This window comes from Camellia sinensis, chromosome 8 (assembly GCF_055761805.1).
Source record: "Camellia sinensis isolate YWXY chromosome 8, ASM5576180v1, whole genome shotgun sequence".
Classification (NCBI taxonomy): domain Eukaryota; kingdom Viridiplantae; phylum Streptophyta; class Magnoliopsida; order Ericales; family Theaceae; genus Camellia; species Camellia sinensis.
In genome coordinates this window covers 144,025,592-144,043,014 of record NC_138968.1, presented here as the reverse complement: position 1 = coordinate 144,043,014, position 17,423 = coordinate 144,025,592, and the positions used below count along the sequence as shown (strand labels likewise).

The window sequence follows — 17,423 nt, the reverse complement described above, 5'->3', positions numbered from 1 at the left end:
ATGTCGCTTGAATAGATCTTCAGGTATTTCGTTGTCTTCTTCTCTCTCTCAGGCTAAGATCTCAAACTTGTCCAGGACATGTCTGAGATGAGGAGAAAAAAAAGAAAAAAAGACATGACAGACTGAGTGTCAGACATGTGTCGACTGCGTGTGCAACGCGTGTCTATGTCAAACACGTGTCGAACACTAATTCGTGGACTTAACAGACGAGTCAGTGCTTCCTAATTGATCTATGTAAGTAAATAGTATATAATAATTGTAGTGATTACATATAAAAATATATAATTTGTGTGGGTATAAGTAATACAAATTTTCACTTTGATTTTAATTACAAATTGTACAGAGTCCAAAAGTCGAACTGGAGCGAGATTATTGCAAGTAGAAAGCTAAAGATGACAAGGACAGTTGCGGGTGAAGAGAAAGGCAAGCAAAGCTCAGCTCGGAACCAGTGACAGTAAAGGGCACAATGTGAAAAAAGGAACCTTCTTTTATAGGAGGTGTCCTCATGGTAACTCTAAAGCATACAAGTATGATGGAAATGCCAATTAAGGTTCGAAACACAACCCTAACAGAACTATAAAGATCACTAGTACTTGTTGGCGTCATCTCCGAATGTGATGAAACTAACTCATTGATTTGCATATGATGAGTCAATACCAAAAGGTTAGGGAAGAGAGAGTGACAGAGAAGGAAATCCAGTTCTGAGCATAATATAGAATTGCCAATTAATTACAAGTTACAAGGAAAAGGGAATTAGTAATGGAAGCACCATAAACATCATCACCAAGTAAAAGATGCAATATAGATATGAAACATAGTTTATCCGACGTGTCAGGATAGGATACAAAAATAAATGACAATGAAAGATATTTATTCTTTAAATAAAAAAAATTAAAAAAAAAGTTTTACAAAGAGTTGCCTCACTTAAATGGCTACTGAATTATGATGATGCAGATTCATTGACTTCAAAGTAGTTTACCACAAACGCCAAGCTACTGTTGAACAGAAGACCAAGAATTTGCGTCTATCCAATTGTAAGCTATGGGGCTCAAGAAAGCATCGGGTATGCCAAAAGAACTGACTAAGGCTAATGCATGAGGTCGTAGTTCAGTGCATAGTCTAGTCAATTCTTTCCTGACTGCAGCAGCATTATCCGGTGATAAGTACCCATATCGGAGGAATGAGGCATCTTCTTCCAAGCTGATCAACGCATACATGGATCTCAAATGACCTAATATGTTCTGCACGAAGGACATGGATATTATTCAGTGATGTTTTTTGCTTTGCATTCTTGAATTGGAAAAAAAAAAGACCATATTGTCCAGGGGCAAATTCTGTATGTTAAATCAAGGATGAAAATCTAAGCACTGAATGGGATTGGTGAATATTGTGGGGCCCATCATTTTATGTTGGTGTTTCGGGAGACAACATGGGGTATGGTAATTGGTGATTGGTCAGTGGCATGATGGTGCCCTGTGGACACTGAATAATTTTTCCTTCAGACCTCAAAATTGAAAGAACTCTATTCTATATATTTACATCCTGCTTTTCAAACTAAGGGCACCTTCCACTTATGACATGTTGCAGAACTTAACAAATATGAGTTCAAGGCACAAAGAATAAATCAAACAACAAATGCCAATGCAGATAAATGTAGGAAACAGTTTCTTAGATTTACCTTCAACGAGCCAGTAGATACAGCTGCCTCAGCCTCTATAAAGGTTTGGAAAATTGCTCGTTCCGAGAAGGCCCTGCCCAAGTCTTCAGCAAGCTGATGACTCTGGTTGAAAAAAATAAATAAATAAAAGAAGAAGAAGAAGAAGAAGAAGAAAATGTGAGACAGAGAGAGAGATAGAGAGATGCAGAAAGGCAATTTGACCTTGGCACATGAAAGGAAAACAAATATAATGACAAACTGAATAAGGGTGCAGGACTACAATTTTAATTAAGCGAGGGTATCCTCACCAGAATGAATGCATATTCTTTGCTTTGTCCCTGTGCTTGGTGTTCTGAAACTTCTGCAGCAAAGCGACTGAGTAGATCTCGCTCTCTTAGGCAAAATATATCAGTCTGGCGCAGACAAATGGTGAGATATTCCAACCTATTAATTCAACACAACTCATCTTGAATAGCCATAGAGCTAGAATTTCATTACCTGGAATTGGATGCTCCTGAGGGTAGAACTTGTGAGCTGAGAAGGGATGACAGGACAAGATTTGTTCATGTGTTCCAGTCCCAACCCTCTAAATGGTCTGTTCCTCTTCTTGGCTGCTATATATTCAGAAAGGAGTGCCTTGCTAACCTAAGTTCATAAACTCCATTCATCAATTCCAATGCTTCAAGGACACAAATCTTCAAACAATAAAATTCAGTAGAAAAGTTGCGCAATTTCTAACCGTTATGCTTCATAAAATAACATGAAACTAAAAAGGTCTATCCTCATTTTTATTTTTTTTTATTTTTTATTTTTGGATAAATAAAAGGGTCTATCCTCATTGTTGAAGAGTGACCTCAACACATCAGGATCAACAGAAACAGTAACCCAACTATCAATATCGTAAGAAGCCTACTTTCTAACCAAATAAAAGAATGACACATTTTTTAAAACACACGCCTATTACGCTCCAACCAAACCAACCATAACAAACAATGAGAAGCAAGTAACCAAGCCTTCCACCGCCTCTTACCCACCCTTGCTCTACCCCAACTGAGCAAGACATCCAACACTGAACCTGATTGCACCCAAACCAACCCAAAAAGAGCAACCACCCTACACCAAAGCCGTGACACCACCGGACACTACACAAGCAAATGATCAACCGTTTCCACATCTCAACAACACAACCAACACCAATTGACCAACACGTGCCTCCGCCAGATCAAATTATCAATAGTGAGGATACAGCCCAAAGCAGCTATCCAAACAAAGAAAGATACCTTAGAAGGAGAACTCATTGCCCAAATACATTTCCATGGAAACACACCACCAACACCTCCGGCAAACACCCCATAAAAAGAGGACACTAAGAAAACACCTTTAGAGCCCTGGACATCCCATACCATAAAATCCATTCCATCCCCTCCCTTTTGCAACCCATACAAAAAATCGAGGAGATCCACCCATCGGTCTAGCTCCCAATCCTGTACAGCACGACGAAGACGAACATTCCAAACAACGAATTGCCCTTGAGTCTCCCTAACCGAAGCAACCAACTCCTCCCCATCAACAGCAATAGCATAAAGCAAAGGGAACATGGTCGCCACAGTCAAGCCATCACCCCACCGGTCTTGCCAAAAGTGAACTCGATCACCAACCCTCACTCGAAACCGAACCCTTTCCCAAAAGGCGTCCCTCCCCAACCAAATCCCCTTCCACAAACCACAACCATGTGGGTGAACCACCCTCTTTGAGCACCAACCCCCCCTCTTCTACCCATATTTAGCCACCACCACCCACCTCCATAACCTCTTCCGTTCCCCCACGAAACGCCACAACCACTTACCCAATAAGGCCCGGTTAAACACCACTAAATTCCACACACCCAAACCCCCCATCTCCTTCAAAGAACAAACCCTCTCCCACGCCACTAAATGATAATGAAAACCCTCCCCACTCCCACTCCACAAGAAATCCCGTTGCAATTTCTCCAACCTCCGTGCCACCCCCATAAGAATAACATGCACAAACATAAAGTACGTCGAAATACTAGAAAGAACACTCTTGATCAAAGTAATCTCCCCCCCTTTAGACAAATATTGTTGCTTACATCCTGCCAAGCGTCGTTGAACTCTATCGACCACCCCATTCCACACTCGAGTCTCCTTAAAAGAAGCCCCCAAGGGAAGACCCAAATAGGAAACTGGAAACCTTGCCACTTACAGTCCAAGACGACTGCCAACACCGGTAATCGAGCAACCTCACCCACTAGAACAATTCTGACTTTGCCAAATTAACCTGCAGGCCTGACACCGCCTCAAAACATAACAAAACACAGTGCAAGTTGCCAATCTGAGTACCCTCCGTATCACAAAAAATTAACGCATCATTAGCATAAAAAAATGAGAAACCACCAAAGACGGAGACCCCTCCCCCACCTCAAAACCCAACAATAAATCCGCTTGGACTGCCCTAGAAAGCAATCGGCTCAATGCCTCCATAACCAAAATAAACAATAATTGAGATAGTGGATCGCCTTGCCGTAAACCTCTCCAAGTGGGGAAGAAACCTGCCGGTGTCCCATTAACTAGCACAAACATCCGAACAGTATAGATACAAAAATGTATCCACCTTCTCCACTGTTCTCCAAAACCCATCCTCTCCAGCATGTCCAAAAGAAACTTCCAATTGACATTATCATAAGCCTTCTCAATATCCAACTTACAAATAATCCCCCATTTCCCTTACCAAAGCCGCAAATCCACACACTCATTAGCCACCAAAACAGCATCCAAAATCTGTTGCCTACCCACAAAAACATTCTGAGATTCTGATACCACCCCCGGTAGCAGCCCCCGAAGCCTATTAGCCAACACCTTGGCCAATAGTTTGTAAACACTGCCTAAAAGGCTAATAGGCCGGAAATCTCAGATATCCTCCACCCTCCCTTTTTGGGAATCAAAGCTATAAAAGTTGCATTCAGACTCCTCTCAAATTGCCCAAAGTGGTGAAACTAGTTAAACACATCCAACACCTCCCCTTTCACCGCCCTCGAGCATTGCTGAAAGAAAGCAATTGAAAAACCATCCGGCCCTGGTGCCTTATCCCCAGGCATGCTCCTCAACGCACCCAAGACCTCTTCCTCAGTAAAAGGCCTCTCTAGCAACTGTTCGTCCTCCTCAGAAATGGAATAAAAAACCACACCCTCCAACCCCAGTCTCCACATCTGCCCCTCATCATGAAAAAGATGCTAATAAAATGCCACTATACCAGCCCTAACCTCTTCTTCTGACGAAAGCAACACCCCATTCACCCGTATACTCCCTATCTGGTTCACCCGCCAACGAGCATTCGCCATGCGATGGAAAAACTTTGTATTACAATCCCCATCTTTCAACCACAAGCATCTAGATTTCTGACGACAACTAATCTCCTCCATCAAAGCGAGCCTCGCAAAATCTCTACGAGCCCTATCCCTACTCGCCACATCCTCCGCAGAGAGATCCTCCTCACTTCCCTTCTCGTCCAACCCCTGCAAAACTGACAAGATGTTTGTCTTCTGAACCGCCAAACAGCCAAAAACCTTGAGATTCCACCTCTTCAGATCAGACATGAGAAGTTTCAATTTCTGGGCTAATTTGTAGCTGGGTGAACCCGCCACATTATAATTCCCCCACCAACCACTTACCCTCTCAGCAAAGCCATCTGCTTGTAACCACATGTTCTCAAAACGAAACGGCGAAGGACCGCTCTGCACTCCCCCACTGTCCTACAGGATTGGCTAATGATCAGAAGTCAAACGATGCAACCTACACTGAAGCATTTGAGAAAAATGCTCCTCCCAATCCCCAGAAACCAAGAATCTATCAATCCGAGAACTCACTCGGCCACCGAACCAGGTATAGCCGCCCCCCTGTAATGGCAGGTCTAGCAGCTCCATCTCATCAATAAAAAAACCCAAAGTCCCTCATAGAACTCCCCATCTGACTCCCCCCAGTCTTTTCCAGTGGGCTTCTGACAACATTGAAATCACCCCCAACATACCAAGGCATTCCCCATCGAAAAGCAACATGCTGTAATTCCTCCCAAAAAGCTTCCCTTTCTATCACCCGAACGGGACCATAAACCCCCGTGAACACCCACCAAAAATCATCCTCAACACATCTAAACAGACGAGAGAGAAAATCCCCCTACTTCTTCCCCCTCCTTCATGACCACTATACTGTCCCAACATATCAGGATACCCCCCGCCACCCCCTAAGATGGTTGAAAAGCCCATTCCATATGCCTTCCCCCCCCTCCACCCCCCCATAAGTCCCACACCAAGTCCGACCCAACAACCTCTAGTTTTGCCTCCTGGAGAGACACCATGTCCACCCTAGCATTCTTCAATAAGGACTTCACCACCGTTCGTTTCCCTCAATCATTTAAACCCCGCACATTCCAAGACAGAATTTTCAGGTGCATGGCAACAAAAAGGGACCACCCCGCTCCTTCCTATGTGTCGACTGCCTCCTCGTGTGTTTTGATCATAATTTATAGAACATTCTTGTCTTCGTAACTCCCTACCCCCTTTATCCTTTTGACCAGCAAACTACACTGCCCGTCCACGCATACCGCCCACAGTCCATGACGCTTCAGTAACAGAGAATAATTTTAGAGCTTCATCCTCATGTCCCTCAAAGAATACGCCCAAAGATTTACTAACCTCAGATATACGATCCAACACCCAGTCTGATACTTCATCGGAAGATAGTGGATGATCCATATAGAATTCTGCACCCGGCTCAAACTCAGGTTCTGGGTCTGGATATGGCAGCCCAGAAAGCCCATCAACGATCACCTCTAGGCACACCACCAAGGCCAGTTCATCAGCCGAATGTGCCCAACTCAACTCTGGCAGTACCACCGACCTCTCCTACTCCCCATCAATCACTACTTCCATGGGCAAGTGTACCGGGCTACGCGACAGCAGGTCCTCTGACACCACCTGCACACGAGGCACCTCCAACGACACTTGTGCCGCCACCCTAGTGAGCTCGTCATCCCGTTGTAGTACCCTAACCTCCGCCACCGACTGCCCAGACTTGAGGCTCCTTGTCGGCAAAATAGGGGCTACTGACAAAGGTCGTGCCACCATGTCGTCAACCAGTAGACCACCAGAGCTGTCGGGTTGTCGCTGCGATCCAACACCAGCACACAAAGACCCAAAAACCCGGTCTATAGACGGGTTAGAACATGTGGATGTATTCAACTGTGGGCTGGGTATACAGTATGCTGTTGTTACTGGGCTAGAATTACTTGGGCCCGAATTACTTGGGCCCATGCTATGCTTCCCATTGAACTGGCCCATACCCCCAGTACTAACCCCATGTTTTTTATGTGAGCCTAAATGTGCCTCACCCCAAGCCCACTCCCCATGCCTATTTGGCTTTGATCTGTCCCAATTACCATGCCCCAACAAATCTTCGCCAAATCTGAAATCAACCCCACCAAATCCTCCATTCCCTAAATTTCACCTCTCATCACACTTGCCCAACCGACTATCCATCCCCGACCAAAGGCTAGCACGAGCTTCCACCATCGGCAACACCAGATCAATCGTTGACCTAACTTCTGGCCACAAAGGTATCACATACTGCCAGGCTTCCCACCAAAGCACTAACTTAGTCGAAATGCCACCATGACGTCGGACTCGCAATCGCACCACTCCGAGATCTGTTGCGAGCTCATCGACCTCCAGAAAACCACCTCACCTCTCACCGATAGCCCTATGCGTTTCCAACCCATGAAGATGAATCGGTAGACCCACCACCGTCACCCACGTTGACGTCACCGTCAGCGTGGACTTCCTCGTGTCACACAAAGCTGCCGGTGACCACCATCGCAGAGTAAGGTCGCAGCCATCGACTACCCACCGACGCCGCACAACATTCTCAGCAGCCCATCGTGAAGGAAACACGAAGAGGAAGTCTTGACCCCCGACTGGCCAGATCTCCACCTTCCCCGAAGATCTCCACCATTGACCAACCCACTCTATCATGGCGGAAAACCCAACCCCCTTATCCCCCACCACACCCACTTTCCCCACCAAAGCCCTATGCAACAAGCCAAACCACCCCTCCTTCGCTACACCAAGAATCGATTTACCCAGATCAGTCACACTAAGTAGCGCAATTCTCTTTGCCACTGGTGCCCCCATCACCTGGCTAGCCTTCGCAACCCAACTCTGTCCTCTAGCGAAGCCCTTGAAAACCAACGCCACACCCTCCCAACCATCCCCAAACTCTGACACAGGGATAAAGACCTGATGGCGTCTACCATCGTTTGTAACCACAATCTAAAGCGACGTCCCACCATCCTCCTCACCACAAGTCCAAACCGCCGCACTCCGCCACTTGCCATCTAGACAACCCAAGAATTTTGCCCGTATATTACCCGAAGCCAACCGCAGTTTGGTTGCGACCCAACTCACTTCGAACCCAATCAAAATCACCTCTCGCCGTAGACCTGAGCCACGTTCTACAATCCCTAACCTCCGATGCCCCCTCTGATCCGCCGTCTCCTTCTAGAGCTCAAAGGACCGCCCACCAAGGAAGAGGATCCGATGCCGAGGGCTGATCTCCTTCCCCACTGGAAACATGCCAGGTAACCCTAACACATCTGGCCAGAATTCGCTTCTAATTATGGACATGCTGATCAGAAAGTGTAAACACTAACATCCAGACTCCAATTCCAAATTCTTTGAGGGCACCATTCAAACGTGATTGTATGATGTTAATGCCATTGTGTTGGCTATTTTCAGTGACATAACATTGCATTCCATTTGTCTTATAATTGTTTATAGGAAAATGTCTGAGACCCCCAAAAATGCTTCCCCAATTTGACCCACAATGATGTGGCATGATAGGTGGCAACCTTTGATTTGTCACATACTCAAGTACATAGGCCTAATTCCCTTGCCACATCATTGTGGGTAAATTTGTGGGTTGTAAATTTGGGATCGCTAGCATTTCTCTTGTTTATAAATGTCTAACAACAATTGTGCAAGAATGTGTCTTAGGAAAACAGGGGGAAAATGCAGAAAACAGGGCGGCCATTCAAATATTATTGTGGCCGAGACGAAGATCTCTACAGTAACTGTTGTTTCAGATAATGTTTGAACAACAGCCATTTGTCCCTAAACATTCAAACAATGGTCAGAATGGTCAGTCTCAAATGATCCTTGGAAATCCATTAGCTGATGTCTGAAGATCTCTCCAAACATTCGATGAGTGAAATCTTCCAATGGACATTTGAAGCTTAGTAGCAGGAATCGTCTGAATAGGAGACGATTCTCGTCTAGAATCGCGATTCAGCGATTCGTAGCAAGATTCGTGATAGAATCGCGTCTCCGTCGAGATAGAATCGCGGATCTAACTAGATGGGAGTGATGGCGACACAGAAAATGGGAGAGAGAGAGAGAGAGAGACCAGGCTGCGAAGAAGCAGCAGCTGCTGCTAGGGTTATGCTGCTACAAAGAAGCAAACCAGGCTACAAAGAAGCATCTGAAGAAGCAGCAGCAGCTGCTAGGGTTGGGAATTATAAACATAAGAGTTGGGCTTGGGATTTTTATTGGGCTTGGGATTTGTTTTTAGACTCATACAAACATTTGTATGGGCTTATAAGCTATAAATATAAGAGTTGGGCTAGGGAATTTTTACTGGGCTTAGGATTTTTTTTAGACCCATACAAACATTTGTTTGGGCTTGTGAGCTGTTTTATTTATTGTTTGGGTCACTAGATGATTTGTTTGCATCATAAATAGGAGAGTTAGGCTTGGCATTGTTTTTCTTCTCCTCTCCCTTTCTCTTCTTTTATTTTATTTTTGTAAAAAATAAATAAAACAAATAATTTTTAACAAAAACATTTTAAAATAAATAGATAAAAATATAATATAAATATTTTAGAATAAATATTTTATAATAAATGAAAAAAATCTAATAAAAGTATATAATTATAATATTTTAACATATGATTTTTTATAGTACTTTTTTAAAAAAAATAAATTATAACATATTTTCATTATCATTAGAGGAAAAAAAATATATAATCTTACAATATATTTTTATATATTATATTATTTAATATATATATATATATATATACAAACGCTCCCTACCAACGCTTCTTGGAATGTCTACGATTCCCCAATCCCGCTCCCGCTCCCGCTTCGTGCAACTAAGATTTGAAGAAGCAGTCGAACACTTCTCAAACGTTAGAGTGGTTTTCTCGCCTATTCTTCCCACCAGGGAAAAAAAATGTTCCAGCCAAGTTTTGGTAATGATTTTCTGAACTTGAAGTAACCTCAGAAGTGGAGAAACCCTTCCTAGTGAAAGTCTCTGTATGAATGGTCTTCATGCCTGTGTGCCTCACCTAACTAGCAATCTGTGACAGAAACAAGGGGTTGACATCTCCACTGCTTTGGTCAATATGTAAGGGCTTTAAGATTTTTTTTTTCAAGCTTCATTATACACCCAAGGGTTGAAGACTTGAAAAAGATAGTACAGTTTGTGTGAAGAAGTCTGATGCAGAGACATATTTACACCTTCCTCTTCTCTCCACTGCATTTTGCTAGCTCCCGGTACTTTCCCCTTTATATTCTTGTGTTGTAGCTTTGTTGTGCATCTGAGTGAGTACTTTTAATTATGTGGCAACTGAGACAGGTGTGTAAGGGCTCATTTTTAATGCGTATGTTTTGTTTCAGAATAAAGATCCAGTGCAGAGCTGACCCTCATCTCTCTTCACATTGTTCTGCAACATCATTAACCTGCATGAGTTTTTCTCTATATATCATTAGATTGAAGTCTCATTTGTTACACCAATCTGGCTAAGAGATTTCCATGTGTTTGAGCCAACAGTGTAACACCAGAAGATCTCATTAAAACCATCATCCATGTGCTTTAGCTGGTTGTTCATTGGAGCCATTCCAATGTAGCTAGCTTTTACGAAGTTTGGTGGAAGTGAAGCATCAATCCAGTTCGAGAAGAGGTCAGTTGTGAATTGCAGCCACTATGGGATCAAGAATGAACAACTGTTCATGAAGTTGAGTATGCTTACTAAAGTAAAGGGTTGTAAGTCATCAAACTTGAAACATTGTAACTAATTATTGAATATGGGATTTGCTTGTTGGCATTGTGTGCCCATGGTTTCTCCCTCATTGAGGGTTTTCAACATATATTGGTGTCCATGGTGTGAATGCTTTCTTCACGTTACTCTAGCTGAGTTCATATGCTTCAAGTTGGTACAAATTTTTATATGATTTGGTGTTTGCATTCTGTAAAGCCTATTTCATATAAGATGTCAAACAGTATTACACAGGTTTTATCATAAACAAAGCCATTTTCCATCCATACCTGTTGCATGAGAACATTGTTATCCCCCTCAAACGTGGATTGTACATCAAATTCACCTTTCAGATGGCCGACCCGATTTTCAGTCTTCAGACCTTGTCCCCCACAGGCTTCACGACATTCCTGATTCAGATATAAAAATTAAAAAATTAAAAAATAAAAAACCTTTTGTCAGCACGCTTAAACAGGAACAGGGTGAACTCTGAAACTGTAAATTGTGGTTTATGACCTGAAGAGTTCGCATGTCATGCCAAGTTAAAGCTGCTTTGAATGCACTTGAAATAACGTGGATGGTTTTGTTTGATTCAGGTGTCCTCTTCACATACATCATCTTCAAGTAGTTAGCAGCAAAACTCATAGCATATCTGCAATTCAGGAGAGCAATGGGTCAAAATAAAAATAAATTAATTTAAACAGACCAGGAAATGTGTCAAAATAACAGTCAACTGATGACATGGTTAAGACAGTCACCATATATTTACTAATGGTATTAGGATGTTCAATTTCAAGACAGTAACCAAATAAAATTTGGGACATTAAGCCAAGATCAGACACCTTCATAGCTTTTTATTTTTTTATTGTGGCCACCACCAAGTTTAAACAAAATATTGTAGCGATAGACACATTGTGAATCCTTAAATGGGTCCAATCAGCCAATCAACTCAACATCCATACAGTTTCAAAACTGTGACAAAGCCACATGATTCAGCCACATATTTCCCCAAAATATGGACTTATTGAAGAATTCTAAGATGTAGTGCAGGATTCCAGTAACAATATTATGGAGTCTGGATTCATAATTTAACAGTCAATACACACAAAGCAAGAGAGCAGTATCGCAAATTTAGTCTAAAGCAACTAAAAACCTTAACAGTCAGCCGATGCCAATACAGATGTCCTCTCATGTTTCTTCCGTTCAGCAACTTGAAATCTTGATTAAAAAATTTGAAGATGAAATGATGATATAACAACCACCATCAAGGATTATTGATTTACAGAGTAATTACAAGACACGTGTTAAATTAGGAATGGCCATTCCAAACACACCCACAATCATATGGGTTATAGACTTCGGCCATATTTCAAATCAGCTAAAAAAGTTGCTTTTTGACTAAATAAGCCAAAAAGAAAAAGCCTATTTCGGAAGAGCTAAAAAAGCCAAAGTCAACTTTTCCATTAACAAAAAAAGTAACTTTCTTGGCAATTCCCAACGCATCAATTTTTTCAGATTAAAGCTAAAAGCCACTAAAAAAGCCAGCACCAAACTCCACCTTATAGTACTTGCAAGGTACAAATTCAGAATTAGAACCAAAGCAGTGAAGACCTCAGTGAAGCAAAATATTTTCCACTTGTCCATAAGTTTGACATTCTGCCAATGGGAGTTTGCAAATAATTTGCAGATTCTAAAGAAAGATATATGACTACCCCTCCCCCACCACACACAAACAAAATAAATAAATAAATAAACAATAAAACTTTCCTTATGTAATGCATTCGAAAGAACAAGCCATATGTTGTAACTTAGAGAAGTTTAAATAAACTAGAATACTGCAGATCCAGTAGGCAGCATACTAACGTCTTTGCAAGCAGAGGTAAGAGCCGCCGTTGATGACTTGGATAATCAAGCAAAAGGACTTCAGGCTCATTAGGTCCAACAGAAAAGGCTCGCCTGGTCAATGCATACCTTATGGCAATTGCTAAACTAACCTGACAAGAGAATAAACAAGATGAGATATCCCTAACAAATTGAATTCAGGATGACTCATTCATTCCCTTATCCCCACAAACACACATAAAGAGTATACAAAAATAAAATAATAATTAAAAAAACAAACAAACAAACAAATGTGGTGGTTGTTTTCTATTACCTTTGATGTGTAAACTGCACTGACAGCAATGGTTACACGACCAGATGTCAATGGGGCCAGGAATGCCGCAAATCTCTGTAAACAAATAACCACATTTTTTCATAAACACATGTAAGTATAATTTACTTAACTGTTTGTTTTTAGAAGCCAGCCAGTTTTCCAGTAATCCTCTAGTAACTCGACTATCTCACCTTTGGACCAGCAAGATGAAGAAGAAGATTGACAACGAGAGCAAGAGGAAGAAAAAGATGCTAGTCATCTGCAAAGGTATTTACCTGATCTCGGTCTTTTATCGCACTGAGATATTGCCCATCCGGAGAAACATCAGCTACAGAATTCAACAAATTCTCTCTGGGGATCCGAACATTGTCAAACCTGGAAAACCACAAAATGGCAGAACTTTGAGTTTTTTGTTTTTTTTTCCTTCCAATTTACAAGATGTTGTCTGACTGAAACTAAATTTGGCACCCAAAAATATTTCATTTACCAGATTCGACCATTGTCAACACCATTCAGACCAATCTTATGACCACAATCAGCTATACGGATGTTCGGACAGATATTGCCGTTTTCATCTCTGATCTGGGCTATAAAAGCATGGACCCCTTGATTGTTTCCATTTATATTGAGCTGTGAAAAGACTATCGCGTGTGTTGCATGCTAAAAACATCCCCAAAAAAAAATAAAGAACATGTCAATTTGAAGTAATGCTGAAGGCAGAACAATGAAGTGATACACCAGAAATTTGAAGTAACAAAATCAGAGGGGAAATGAAATAAAAGACAGAAAACAATTTCTTACATTAGCTGCTCCTCCAATCCAATACTTCTGGGCTGATTCACATGGAGTGTCAATGACAAACTCTCCGGTGCTTGAATCATATGCAGCAACTGTTTCAATGCCTCGAACCTAAAACAAAACATAAACCACAAAGCAATAAATGAATTATATATACAATAAAAGTTCATAAACAGGTTAAAACACCCTGTACTAACTGATTGAACAGGCTTCACGTACATTACTTCCATGCCCCAATTCAGTCATTGCAAAGCAACCCTTGACCACGTAATTTTCTGTGTCCATCAACCACTTCTCATGATGATGCTTTGTGCCAAAAAACTGGATTGCACCACCCCTGAATTAATTGATAACGAGTGAACTTTATGATTAGTTGGGTACATCTTGTTACGTGACGACCACCAAGATGTTAGCTTGCAGTTGCAAACTAAATTCTACAACTTTTAGACTCACTTATAATCTCATTCAACAAGGCATTAGCTTCAAAGAAATCTACCACTAGAATTATAATTTAGAGTTAAGCAACCAAGGTTAATTGCTCTGGTTTGCATTACAATGGAGTTGAAAATGAAAAAGAACAAAAAAGTTAGAAGAAGCTTGTTTAAGAGAACAGTGCCATTTGTCACCTGAGAAGACAAAAACAAAGATAAAAAAAGTACCACGAGAAAACATTACAACATGGTTTGTCAAACAACTTCAAAGCAGAAAAAGAAAAAATAGATTGGGAAACTAAATACAGAGACATCCATTTGTGACAGTGAGTCTAGAGCCTCCATCAAACAAAGACTATGAAGTCAAAGGTATTAAGGAAACTTGCACAAAAATATTCATGTACAGTCTTTTAGACCAGACTATCCATATGTATATTTGTTGAGGAAGGGAGGGAGAGGAAGGGCAGGCTAGGAATAATACCAGAAAGGAAACAAATCATGGGATTATGAACACTGTTATAGACACAGTTATTATGAGGTTTAGTTCCAATTTTACAGTTCTCTCATATCATTGGCTAGTAGTAGTAAGTATCCAGTGGTGGCTCCAAAAACTTTTGTCAGTGTAAACATTTTTTTGTCAATCAACAGAAGATAAATTACAAATATTATGAGAATTATATCAAACTGAACATTCAACCATAGAAGAAAGTCCAACACACAACCACAAATTTACAACAAATCCACAAAAACATAATAAAGATCTCAAACAAATACAAGGGGCATGTAAGTGGACAAAAACGAACCTCTAATCTCCTAGCAAGATGCATGAACTCTTGGTCAATGCGCTAACTTCGTAGACATTCAAAAAATTCAAAAATTAAAAAGAAGTCGGGTTTGGATGTTAGTAAGAAAGCAAAACTTTTTTTTTTTTTTTTTTGAAATGTACTGGGCTAGACAAAAAGATTTTTCAAAATCTTGATGTAATGGACTAGAACCAAAAGCTCATGGTGTTCATTTATTTTATATTTTTTTTCAAAGTGACAAAGTGGCTCCCAAGGTGGTGGTGACAACTTGACAAGTGGTGCGTAGGGTATTCAAAAAAAATTACAAAAATGACAAATATCATCCAAAACATATACTATTATTAGTATTATTTTTTCCACAGTATTCATGCGAACATCCTAGAGCCTTAGTGGCACCGCCCTGTAAGTATTTTGCTGAGTCTCTAATATAATATTACTAAAGAAGATAACATTAAACTCTAAATCATGACAAGATTCTGTTTCCCATCCTTATATCAGTGTATGATTCTAACTTTTGTTATCTTCACTTCACAACAAGGCAGCCTGTGAGACTTGTGGCCTTTTGTTAACTGGATTTACCTACAGTTCCTTATTCTAAACAGTATCACAGGGAAAAGAAGAAAAGGAATAAGATTGAAGCAAAATTAACGTCACTTTCAATACATAAGCCATCAATGTTATGTAAATAACTCTAAATCCAATTCTTGGACAATTTCCAAGAATTTCAACCAAGAGAAATATTTCTAAGCAAAATCATAGTTTCAAATGCATCAATGCCATTCTTTGCACAAGTTGATGCCACCTACTCTTCAACTCAAACAGAGAAACAACATCTAATTCAATTCAACTGAAAAAATTATTCAAAATTTTAAGTCTCCCCTAATTTTATCCACAATATCATGATAGATTAGAAATTCAACTTTTAATTTGTCATGAACTCAACTATATAAGGTCAATCTCTAAAAATCATATAATTCATAATTAAAACTAGAAAATCAAAAACAAAAAAGAAAGCAGTAAAAGCACCATAGAAAGAAGTGGACGCCAATCTTAATCGCGAGAGAATGATCAAAAATCCCAACAACCTCCAAAAACGCGAGCTTTCGAAGCTCGGAGGCGGGGCCTTTCCCGGTGAGCCAACCCTGGAAGACCCCTTTTTCCAACAAATACCCAATTCGCTTCATAGTCATCTCCCTCTGCTGCTCCATCGACTGGTTGTAATCGGGAGAGACGAAGACCCTCCCGCCCCTCACCTTGGGGCAGAACAGGTTGCTCTGAATCATGAGACCGAACAGCCAGTCTCGGTCCTCCATGTTGTGGCCGTCCATCAGCTTTCGCATCTCGCGAGTATCGAATTGGAAACCCTCGGAGAGCTCCGGAGGAGAGTAGTTCAGGCATGGTGCGGGTTCGAGTGGAGAAGAAGACGGTGGGGTTAGATCGGGGTGGTGGAGGTGTCTGGCGAGGACTTGAGTCCGAAACCTGACTTGATCGATTGAGGAAGAAGACGAGGACGCCATTGATGACTCAGATGAAGAAGGTCGTTGAAGAAGAAGAAATAAAAATGCGTGCGTCAGGGGTTAGATGAAATCACGCGGGGCGTGTCTACTTCGCGGTTTGGTCTGATGTCACTTCGGTTTCTATCCTTATCGTTCTTGAAAGTCACGATTTTATTATCTTGGCCATGTATGGTAGAGTTTATAAGTCGTATATTTTAATTTTTACTTTAATTTAAATTAAAATATTGTGTTTGGTGTACTTTAAGTTAATCAATTTATAACTTAAATTAAACTATTTCTTAGCTTATCTCAAAAGCTGGTCAAGGAGTGCTTAAATTTTTTACTTAAGCGCACAGTTGGTGTGAGGACTAAAATTACTTAAATGCCCTCATCAATATCCAAATATTAATATTAATTAAAAAAATAAAAAATTGTATATTTCTGAAGAAAAAGAAAAAAATCAATATTAATTGAAAAATAAATATTAATTGGTATTAATTATTAATAAATTCATATTGTATATTTTTATATTAATTAAAAAATAAAAAATTGTATATTTCTGAAAAAAAAGAAATAAAATCAATATTAATTAAAAAAATCAATATTGATTGGTATTAATTATTAATATTAATTGACACTAATAAAAATTAAATATTAATATTAATTTATACTAATTAATAATTTTAGTATTAATCGAGATTAATTAACTCATTAATTGATACTAATTAATAATTTTAGTATTAATTGATACTAATTAAGCAATTAATTGATACTAATTAATTTATAATGAAAAATAATTGTGACAATAATACTTCCATTACATTTTTAGCAAATATATCAATTTTTATATTAATTGAAACTAATTAATACTAAATATATTAACTTTTATTAATGAAATATATTTTAAAAAATTAAAACTGAAAAAAATGACAAAATAATCATTTTTAGATCATATAAGAGCAGAAGGACAATTATACA

At 40.1% G+C, this 17,423-nt stretch overlaps 1 protein-coding gene across 1 annotated transcript; it reads right to left on the bottom strand.

The window, feature by feature from the left end:
* Window positions 1-780: 780 nt before the first annotated feature.
* On the bottom strand, window positions 781-16,627 carry LOC114266146 (acyl-coenzyme A oxidase 3, peroxisomal). The gene is made up of 13 exons (XM_082883656.1): window positions 15,976-16,627; window positions 13,935-14,052; window positions 13,719-13,826; window positions 13,405-13,577; window positions 13,193-13,292; window positions 12,918-12,992; window positions 12,626-12,756; window positions 11,279-11,414; window positions 11,053-11,172; window positions 2,156-2,302; window positions 1,966-2,070; window positions 1,679-1,780; window positions 781-1,241 (listed from the first exon to the last, which is right to left on the bottom strand). The coding sequence occupies exons 1-13, from the start codon at window positions 16,464-16,466 to the stop codon at window positions 993-995; spliced, it is 2,055 nt and encodes a 684-aa protein (XP_082739782.1). The 5' UTR covers window positions 16,467-16,627; the 3' UTR covers window positions 781-992.
* Window positions 16,628-17,423: the final 796 nt, after the last annotated feature.